Here is an 11,431-nt window from a genome sequence, read left to right as displayed (position 1 = left end):
CACGCGCACTCCCTCACACAAACAGATATTCTCTCCTCACATGTTTATTTTGGTGGGGTGACTGACTGACTGACTGCTCTGGAGGCCGGAACCATGACGGAGAAGGGAAGGAGGGGAGGTGGGAGGGACCTGGCAGACACGAGGAGCGGGGAGGGGGAGAGAGAGGGAGACACAGAGTGGGTTGTGAGCAGCTATAAAAGAGAGAGCCGGAGCTGTCTGTGGCATTAGCCTCAGCAGACTGAGAGTCACACAAACAGAACGAGAAAGAGCCAACAGAGAGAGAAAAGAGACGTCAGGCAGCAGCAGTGTTGAGACAGAAGCACTCACAGCGAGGAGTGAGGAGCAGAGGCCGACTAGAGCAGATAAAGAGGTCTTCAGTGTGCCTGGACTTGGAGGTTTGAGGAGTTTGTTTGGCTTGACTTTGGATGAACTCTTGCTTTGTTGCTCCCGAGACTTTTCTTCAAATAGGACAAACACCAGAAAGAGCACAGACAAGTCTGAGACGTGCACAGGCTGTCCTCTTCTAGCTGTGTTCACACTTGCTGTTACATTTGATTTAAACCAGATTTAATTTGGTGCACATTTGGGCTTCTGTTCTGCCAATGGCTGCTGTGCGTCAGATGGTTATGGAGGCTTCCGGCTTCCACGTCCTACCGGCTCACCTTATGGCCTCAGCCATGGAGGAGTTCCCCCAGCAGCTGCCTGTCCCCAAGGGCCCAGCGAGGGGCAAGAGCCGCTCCCGCCGCTCCCGTGACACTCGCTTCAAAACGCAACCTGTCACCTTCGCAGAGATCGCAGAGGTCGAAGAGGAGGGATCCTCGCCCCTGGAGGAGGAGAGGGCGCGCCGTTCCTTCCTGCAGTCCCTGGAGAACCTGCGGCGGAGCACACAGACCCTCCACTGCCCGCCGGCTGTCCATCACAGCTGCACCCCCACACCGACACAGGCCAGCCTGGACTCCAGTGACTCCGACTCCACCCAGTGAGTGGTGGGACATGCCCGTCGCCTGGCGCCCTCGCTTCTCCTTGACGCCGCTTCGAATGGAGGCCAACTGAACTGAACTGAACCAAACTGGCCTGTCTGCCAGCCTGCCTGTGTGTGTGTAAGCTGCTGCTGTTATACAAAACTCTGCATTTAATATGTACTAACATATCATCAACATACAGAGTATAGCTCCAGGATGCACTTGATGCATCTCTGTAAAGATCAGCCACTGGCTGGTTATTCTGCTGTATAGATACGATGAGTGTAAAAAAAAAAAGTAGCAGATGACACAGTGTTGAACACACCACTCTTCAAATGTATTCCTTTTCTACTGTAGATGTCTATGAGGAAAACTTGAAAGATGAAAGATGGCTGATATTTTTCCACTTTAAAGTTGTATTTTTGTTTCAATCCAGATTTTTCTACTTAAGAAAAGAAAAAAAATGTTAGCATTGTGAGTTACCATGCTGTACATACTTTGACTAAGCATTGTACCGAGCATCGAAAGTGACCTGGCCGTCACTGAAGCAGTAGAGCACCGTTACAAAGCTCATCAAGAGTTCAAGCTCTTGTTTTCCAGCTAAACAGTGAACGAAATCTTTTGCTCTTGTTTCGATTCCTGAGCAAAACAAAAATGCCTTTCTAAATGTCTTTATTTATTCTCTCATTTTGTTCATAACCAAGTGGAATTGTAGATGTGTTATTTTATTGCTCTTCTAAAGTCACCTTGACATTCAAAGAAAATCATAACCTTTATACTGTAAATTTGTTTTACTTTATACATATATATTACAATGTTTGTTACATGTACTTTAATAAATATTTTCAAGTATTCTGAGTCATTTTCACTTCATTTTTAAATGCACAGTAGGTAAGTTCTGCCACAAGGGGGTCTTTCTCACATTAAAACAATAACAAAAGAAAGTAGTAGTATGGGATTATGGGAATGGGAATTGTAGTCTTCACTGTTAACTACGCACAATTGCAGATGAAAATCTATCTGACATGACTCAGGCAGAAAGTATTAATTGTATTCATCTTACATTTAGTCACATTCGTGGACGCTCTTTGATGTATCCTGTGTTTTCCTGAAAGTTATAGCAGCTAGTGGCTAGTAGGGATGAAACGATAATCTGTTTCATGATAAACCGCAGTAAAATTCCCAGTGATTTCTATTGCCATTTCAAATTTTAATTATCATAGTGACAGTGTTTGATTACTGCGCTTTGAAGCACTCAGTAAATATTGTCCAGTATCAACCAAAGTTAGAAACTGGCTTCCAGACGCAGGCGCAGCGGCAACGTGGGTTTGTTTTGTATCAGTGAAAACACTGACATCATAAAGGACGTGATTTCAAATTGTTGAGAGGTTTTCAGAATGAAACTTGGTGAAATGATTTCAGTGGGTCTATCAGTACTTTATGAACATTATCAGCACATTTAACGATACTGTGATAATACTGATAACTGGGATCATTTTGGTGACTATAGCTGTGATATTAAATTTTCATACCATCTCATCTCTGGAGACTAGTCTTGAATTAATTATGAATTTCTTTGGGTTTGACCATCATTGGAAACATTTGAGATAATGTCAGCACACCACTCACCATAACATATAACACATGTAGTATTTTTAGACATTTTAATGCAGGAATGTTGCACATTATAGCTTTAATTTCTATTAAGGAAGAGCAATTGTTGAAACAAAATATTTTATTAGTCAGCAATGAGTTGTGTGTTATTTATGAGAGGGCTCCAACAACAATTATTTTCATTATCGATTAATCTGTCTGATCATTTTCTCAATCAATAGTTGAGTTGTTTGATCGATGAAGTGTCAGAAAATGGTGAAAAGTGTTGATCGCTGTTTCTCAAATGTCTTGTTTTGTCCAGAACTCAAAGATATTGAGTTTACTGTCACGGGGAACTAAAGAAACCAGAAAATATCCACATTTGAGAATCTGAAATCAGAGAATTTGGGCATTTTTCACAAATAATGCAATTGATTATCAGTGTTTTGTGTTAGCATACTCTTGGTGCTCTAATTCATGACATCTGTTACATCAACTGAGTTGATACAAATCTAATTTACACTCAGTCACCTACAGTGAAACCGACAGAAACTAATAGAAGTAAACGATGATAAGGTGAAGATCAATAAGGCTCAGCACCAACACAATAGATCTCAGAGAACATTACTGACTCTACAAGGTAGATGTATAATAGGACTGCGACTAAAGATTATTTTTACCCTGTTAAAATGAATAATTGAGTCTATAAAATGTCACTGAAAACTGAAACTGAAATCGTCAATTATGCTCAACGCTCAGTGATGTTTTCACATCGCTTCTTTTGTCGGACTAACAGTCCAAAACCCCAAGACTCTTCATTTACTGTCATAAATGACAAAGAAAAGCAACAAATCCTCTCATTTAGGAAGATGGAAGCATGAAATTTGAAAAAATGACCCCCCACAATAGATCTACATGGGACCACAGATCCTAAATTTGTCAGAATTTTGACTTTTGTTTATTTTTTGAAGTAATAAAGTCAATCAATGATCAAATTACAGTTAATGAAAACAGCCAACCGTGTATCAGAAAAGTTTAGGAGTAAATCAGGAATACATGAAGAAGGAAGTTGTGAGGTGGCGGGAAGTGACATGTAGCCTGTACTGGCTGTTCATCTCCATTGTTTTTGTTAAGATAAACTGATGTCAGATATGTAAACACTTAGTGCTTGAGTTGCGTCTACTGCCTGCTTGTTTGGCCTGTGACGCACTTTCTGTAATGTCAGGTTTTCATCAGTGAACTCAGCCACAACAACCACCATCCTGCTGAGAGAAGTGCACTCTGGAGCCCCACGGAGTCGTGCTGCAGCCGTCCCTCCTGTTGCTAATAACCCCACTCTCCTAATCCACTCGCTTACAAGTGAAACGTGATGCATGACTTCCATTCGAGTCAGCAGGCTGAGACAATGCTGCACGGGCTTTACTTGAGAGCCTGCTTGGGTTGCATGCGGCTTGACTAAAAATAGAGTCTGATTAAGTAAATCTGCGAGATGAGAGTGAGAGACGTTCGCTCCGGAGGTATGATGGCTCAAGTGTTGGACCGTAGATGTGGAGATGTAATCACAGAGGGGCACATTCAGAGTATGTGAGACATAAATGGCATAGCAATGAGGGTGACCATTCACAGTTAAAGATAAGGCTGTTGTTATTCTATACTTTTTCTTATAGTCAACAAATCTCATGAAAAGACTAAAACGTTAATCCGCCTCTGAGCACTTTCTGACTTGTCTGCTCTGTCTGTATTACTCCAAGCCCATTGGTTCCCACTGAGGAGGCGCTGTAAAACTTCAAAAACAAGTCATAGATATATAGTTTTATCATTATAAGATTAAAAGTAATTTCCTGAATGAACTCAGCACTGTAGTTTTAGGTAAATGTTACTCTAACAGCAGTAAATACTGCAATTGTTGGGGACTGTTTTCAATCAGGGTTTAATACACATTTACTTCTGTAGTGAGAATTTATGGCACTAGGAAACTATATTTGGTTGACTAAAAATAAACTACACTGCCCGAGGAACATGTCAACATCAAGAGGCAACTTGCAGAGCTGAAAAATGAAGCCAAGGTGGAAGTGCCAAAAACACTTGCAGTTCCTTGAATGGCCACTTGTGGCTGGCTCCAAAAGCCAGCTGACCCCCATACTGAAATACCCAACTTTACAGCAGAAGTAAACATGTTTATAGACCAGGCTATAAACATATTTACTTCTGCTGTAAAGTTGGGTCTAAAGCATATTTCCCCTGACACGACAACTGTTAGCACAGGTGTTACCAACGATTATAATTAAGGTTCTGGTACATTTAAATCAGGCTCAAAGTTATGCATAATTAAGGGCGTGCTCACTTTGAGTGACTGGTGGGTACTATCACAGGTGGTTGCCTTTTCATTCAGAAGCCTTAGCTTCATCCATGCTCCACCTTTTTGCCCAGTTTTGGATGAGCTGGGACTTAGCCAAGTCAAGTAATGCCAAGGTGGTGATGGCCAGAGCCACCATACTGTGAGCTTCACAATGACTCTTCAGAAACCTAGGGTTAGGGTTAGGGTTATGAGTGATGTCACTGAGGCTCTGTCCACTGTTTATTAAACCTTGATTGGACCAGGCATGGTTGTGCTAGTTACAGCTGTGGCATGTCCACTGGAGCTGATCGTGCCCATTCTACACAATACATCAGACCAGCAAGATGTCATCCAGCCTGAGTCAAGGCTACGGCCCTTCTGGAGGAAAACTCTGTTTCATATAATGGGAGAGACTAGAAAATGCTAAAAAGTTGCTGTGCAGCAGGTTGGAAAGCAAACAAACATGCAAATCTATCAAATCTCTGGTTCCATATCCTTTCTGAAAAGGAAAGGATCCCAAAAGGAGAACAGTGAGAATGTCTGAGCCTCCAGAGAGCGATAATTACTACTACTGGTGGGCCACTAACTTTAGTGTGAGGCTGCTGAAGTTCAGTCAAAATGTTACAGTACAGCAGTGTCAGACTGTCATCTCTGACTAAATCTCAACCTAGCTAGGGTTATAAGGGTTTATACAGTCCCTGGTCAATATGTGGCTCATTTGTGTGTTTTTAAGAGTTTTTGGACAACAGTAAAGTCTGTGGCACACACTTCTCAAATTTTAAGAATTTTTGCAACAATGAATGCACTCTAACTTTTCAGGGCATGCAAGAGAAATGGCAACAGCATTAATAGCTACAGAAAGAAAAGCAAATTATTGCGGACTTAAAAGCTGTGACAGCCCTGACCCTGCTGCTGCGTCTCACATAAAACAAAGCACAAGTGCCCTTCAATTAAAAACAGCCACTTGGACAAAGACCAGCGGGAAGCATATGAAAAATCTCTATACCTTTTTCCTCATCTCTTACACAAACACACGCATTAGTCATTGTTTGTCTAGTGCTTGGAGAGCTGTCACACTTAACCTCATCCGCAGCAGAATTACGGTCTGTTTTTATGTGTGACAATGCAACTCTCGGAGCATTTGCGTCACTGAGATTTTGTGTGGGACGGGTTTGAGAAAAAGACAGACGGAGATAAGAGAACCATAGTTGTCCTCATCTTTTAGGGTGAAAGATTGATTCAGTTCATGCCTCTACTTGTCCCCGCCAAATCTTATGTATGTGGATGCTTCCGTTCTAATTACTTCCACTGTCTGATTCTGTTTGCATGACAGACGCTTAGGGTTGTTTTAGATCTGGAAATAAATGGTTTGAAGATGGATTAAAACCAGATTTTTACAGCCAAGAGTGTGACAAACTGCACACTTTTGAGGTTCTAAATTTAAGGCCTTGCGCCCGGACACCAAACTCTTTTTCACCAAGCACTGAGACTTGCACACCAATTCATTAAACCTTCATCCCTTAAAAGATCTGAGGTAGGAACCAGATCTAGCTGAGCCCTAAAAGCAATCAGTTAAATCTTAAGATCAACAGGAAACTAGTGTAGATCAGTTGAAAGAGGGGTCATGCAACCCTGTGACGTGCACAGTGCCTTTCAGAACAACCTGGCAGACAAAACAGCATAAAAGGGCAATCATCTGTTAAAAAGAGCCTGTATGGAACAAACTGTACAGACCCTGTTCGGCCAGCTAACAAGTAACATAACCCCTAAGCTTCAAAATGACTGAGGGTACGCTGAGGCTGAAAATACTTAATCTTGTTAAAGTGCCAGTGTGTTTTTTCTTCTATGGCCAAGATGTTTGAAAGGCAACATCACTGCCTTAAGTGCACTACTGTAATGACAGTGTGTTAGCTGGAGTCTGACTAGCCAGGATGAGACAGGATGAGACAGAGCCGACAGCAAACAGAAACAAGTGCAGCCTCACTTTGATTCATCCAAATGGAAGTGCAATCACTTCTCGTCATCTTATACATGGGATCAACAGCTGAGGACTTTACTTTAGTAAAAAGTAATTAAATAAAATCTGTAGGAAGCACTTTGTGTTAGTATACAAGACAGGGCATTACAGAGGACTGTGCACCTTTTGGATATAAAATGTCATCACTTCATCATTTTGATTTTGTCATAGTTTGCATATGGATTTTGAGTTATGGTCAAAAACATGTTTTGTGAAGTCACAGTGACTTTGACCTTCTAATCAGTCCAAGTGGACATCTGTGCCAAATTTGAAGGAGTTACATCGAGGCGTTTTTGAGATATCGCATTCACAAGAATGGGGCGGACATGAAGTCACAGTGACCGTGAACTTTGACCTTTGAAAACTAAAATCTAATTAGTTAATCTTTGAGTCCATGTGGATGTTTGCCTTAAATTTGAAGAAATTATTTCGAAGCGTTCTTGAGATATTGTGTTTACACAAATGGGATGGATGGATGGACAACCTGAAAACTTTGCTGGCGCTGAGGTCTAATTAATGCTAAACGTAGGAGAAATCATATCAATGTTGGATTATTTCATTTATTAAATAACATACCTGCCTGCTTTTTTTTCAGCAAGTACAAAATGCTTAATTTGTTTCTTACTTCTGCTTTTAATCAGTTTCTTTTTGTTTTTATCTACATTATTTATTGCACACAGTTGAGCTGTGCATGAGTAAATAGGTTCAATTATTAAGATTTACAGGGATTTATTGGCAGAAATGGAAGATAATATTCACCAGAAGGTTTTCGGTTGTTGTGTTTTTGTTACCATAATGAACCATTTAGATCTACAAAGGGTGAAGGCCATCGTCCACGGAGGCCGACATGTTGAACCGCCATGTTTCTACAGTAGTCCATAACAGATGAACCAGACACTGTCTTTAGATTTGGCCTTTCACATTTTTTGTGACTTTCGCAGCTACCATAGTTTCTCCTATGCACTTGGAAGGGGACGGTGAACCATGACGTGTTTGGCTGCATTCTGCAACTTTATCAAAACTTGCCACTAGATCCCTCACACTGGTCTTTTAAAACTTTGGTATTAAAAAAGTACATTACATAATGATATGTATGAAGTACTCTATGCTAGTCTACAAGAGAAAAATACCTTTCTGCTTCAGTAAATGCTTCATTTGTTTCCTATTTCTGATTTTAATCACTTTCTTTTTGTTACATTATTATTTACTGCATACATGAGATGCCAACAAATGAACAAGGGAAAAATATGCACGACAGACAATACAGAGATGAACATCAGAAATCAGAAAGAAACTGGAAACAAACTCAAAAATGTATCATTCCAAAACTTTACTGCTTCTGAGAATGAGTCAGGAACTTAAACTGTTCGATGTGTACAATGTGAAAGAGGAACTTACAGCTTTGTAACATAACAACAAACAGAGACACTAAAATCCCTCACCGTGATGGATTACCATCCCACACTCTGTTTAATGTTAAAACAGAGTGTGCATGATTTTCTTTTCTTGTGAATCACAGATTGTGCTTCAAGATAGAGGTGGCTGACGCATGTAAGAAATTTCACATAGCACAAAAGAAACACTATATATGGTGCTTGCTTTTATGTCATTATTCTAGGCAGTGACTTCCCACACTTATCCACACTTTTAAGGGTTTTGTATTTTAAAATATACTTATTATATTCTCTTTTTTATTCTGTGTTCAACATATTTATATTTTATTTGGTATATTTCCTAATTAAAGGTCCAGTGTGTAGATTAATGGGATCTATGGACAGGATATGGCAGAAATAGAATATAATATTCATAAGTATATTTTCATGAGTGTACTATCACCGGAAAATGATGATAATTGTGTTTTTGTTAACTTAGAATGAGCCCTTTATAGTGCAGAGGGTGCAGTTCCTTGTCCGCGGAGGCCGCCATCTTTCAGTAGTCCAGAGCAGACAAACCAAACACTGTCTGTAGAAACCACCTGTCATGACCACCACAGGTTCTCCTACATGCTTGGAAGGAGAGGGTGAGACAAGGTGTCTGCAACATGCAAACTCACTGCCACTAAAACCTAAGTGGTCCTTTGAGACTTTTTATTGTAATATGACTGTATCTTTTCTTGTTTTATTCTGTGTTGATTTTATTTGGTATAGCTCCTAATTAAATGCACCAGATTTAATTCATTTGGAAAGCACTCTAAGTGCCAAAGTATCACAAAAAGTCCTAAAAACAAGCTGAAAATTTCGTCCAAACCAGCCAGTTCTCTGCCTTGTTTGGAATACAAACACAAGCCAGGAGACCGGTCTGTACGGACAGGAGGATTTATTTTTAGGGTCAGTGGGATCAGAAAAGGTTTTCCAAGTCTGCACTGAATAAAGACTGCCCCACCTCAGTGACGTAAAGAAAGACTTCATTTACATCTTGGCAAGGATACTCAAGCGATGTGCACTCATACACGGGTCACCATGAATAATATCTGGTACAATATTTGCTTTGGAACATGAGTCCTCTCTGCAGAGTCGAAAGCATCTGCTCAGTGATTCCACCCACAGCCTGGAGAACATTATGGTAAGCAGGCTGTTGGTGCTGTTGTGTGTTTGCACCGTTTCTGTTTCAGAACTCACTGCTGCCCTAATTGCATTTTGATAACTCTATTGACATTTATTGCAATGAATGCATGATGTCCACTTGCCTGGTTGGTTTCCATCGAGGTATGCAAAGAACAATATGACCTGCTGAATATTTTGAACCCTCTTCCAAATAAAATTAAACAAAAAGTGTAAAAGAAAACAAAAAAATGTTGGTTGGATGAAAACTTAAGACAGCTGTGCTAATTTTAACCGTGAGGTCATGTTAAAACAAAAGAGCTTATCATCTGTACAGTGGCCATTTCAGCAGACATCAAACTCAAAAGCTCCCTGTAAGATTTTATAAACTTTAATCACTCTAAACTGTACATCCTTGGTCATCAGGTGGGATGGACGGTAGCAATGGGAAGGTTTCCCAACTAATTCCAAGACATTATAACATCAGACAAGTCAAGGTGGCAATCGCCAGTACTGCTAAGAACAAGGGTAATTCACCCTTTAAATAAATAGTTATCTACAATTGAGCGTGTGATGATAGGCAGGGTAAAGGTCATTTTTGAAAAAAAAAGTGTGCATTTAAAACAAAAGTTATTCATCAGAATCATAATTAAACTTTATTGGCCAAATGTGTGTACACATACCAGGACTTTCACTCTCTCACTTTTCCATTGCTCAGTGTACTTACACAGAAATAGGATAGGACATACCAGCCAAAAATAAAAACAACAAAGCTCAACAATTAAGGTTATATTGCAAAAGTAAACAGAACTGTTATGTACACAAGAATGTGTAAAAAAAAAAAAGGGTTATATATATATATATGTATATGTATACATGTATGTATGTATGAGAAGCGCCAATAACCAACAACATAAATGAAGTCAAGTGTTCATAAGTTGTAAACATTACAAAAAATTGTGCTTAAGATAAATATATTGAATAGACATTGTACATGTCTATAGTATGTTGCAGGATTTATAATTATGGTGACAGTTCACAATTATATATACATGTCAAAAACAGGACATATTAGCATTCAATTTAAGATTAGATTAGGTTATCCAGATTCACCCCCTGGAGAGCAAGAAGAGAGGTAAACTTCATGCCAGTTCATCCAATAGTTGTTGAGACATTTACCTGTGGTCCACAGTATTATAATAACAGTGTGGGAACATGAAAACCTTATGAGTGAAATTATAAAATGTCCAGCAAATGTCTTGTCCAAATGTGTCTTTCTTACTGTCCTTGTTTTTATAATAATACATAATATTTGTTTATATATTATATATATATTTATTTTTCAATATTTGCTATGAAACATCTATCACTTCAGTTATATTACACATGAACTTTAACCCCTGACAAAGTTTAATTTGTACTGAGTGACCTTGAGATATCCAGCAGTGTTAGGAGTGCATGCATGCTCGCTTTTGCATGTGTATGTGTGCAAATGTATGCACACAATATTTGTGCATCCATATGTGCAAGCAAGTGTGTCTTTAGTCTTAGCAGCAGCAGCAGCAGCAGCGTTCTCCCAAAAGCATCCCTGACCTACATCCTGGTCTCATGACTTAGGAGGTGTCTAGTTGGACACAGAAAGCAGAGTCTAGAACATTCAGCATGCTTCTTTCATCTCTGTCTCTATTTCAAAGCTTTTCTAAGCTCTTCATCTCCCCCTGGTGATGTAGAAAAGAGGTGATTACGGATGCAAAACAGAAGGTGACCCACATACCTCCTCTCCCAGTGTTCCATTTCCTTAAATCTCTCTTTTTCTGGTTTGCCCTCCAGCGCTGGGGAGAGGAAGAAAGATGCTACAGTTACCCGTCCATGTGCTCAAATCATCTGATAAGCAGAGAAGCTGGCTTCCAGATAATAATGTCTGACTCAAGGATATTGGTCATTTTACTGTTTCTGAGGTTTTAATGGAGACAGCTTGCCT

General features: G+C 39.9%; 1 protein-coding gene across 1 annotated transcript; it reads left to right on the top strand.

The window, feature by feature from the left end:
- The first annotated feature begins 210 nt into the window (after positions 1-210).
- c13h11orf96 (chromosome 13 C11orf96 homolog) lies at positions 211-1,814 on the top strand. The gene has a single exon (XM_084735042.1). The coding sequence runs from the start codon at positions 603-605 to the stop codon at positions 981-983; it is 381 nt and encodes a 126-aa protein (XP_084591168.1). The 5' UTR covers positions 211-602; the 3' UTR covers positions 984-1,814.
- Positions 1,815-11,431: the final 9,617 nt, after the last annotated feature.

This window comes from Lutjanus erythropterus, chromosome 13, assembly GCF_056507025.1.
Source record: "Lutjanus erythropterus isolate fLutEry1 chromosome 13, fLutEry1.hap2, whole genome shotgun sequence".
In the NCBI taxonomy this organism is placed as follows: Eukaryota; Metazoa; Chordata; class Actinopteri; order Lutjaniformes; family Lutjanidae; genus Lutjanus; species Lutjanus erythropterus.
This window is presented reverse-complemented; position numbering and strand designations above follow the sequence as displayed.

Bases quoted from the DNA above. Each gene is read 5' to 3' on its own strand.
- c13h11orf96 (XM_084735042.1), top strand. From the start codon at position 603: ATGGCTGCTGTGCGTCAGATGGTTATGGAGGCTTCCGGCTTCCACGTC.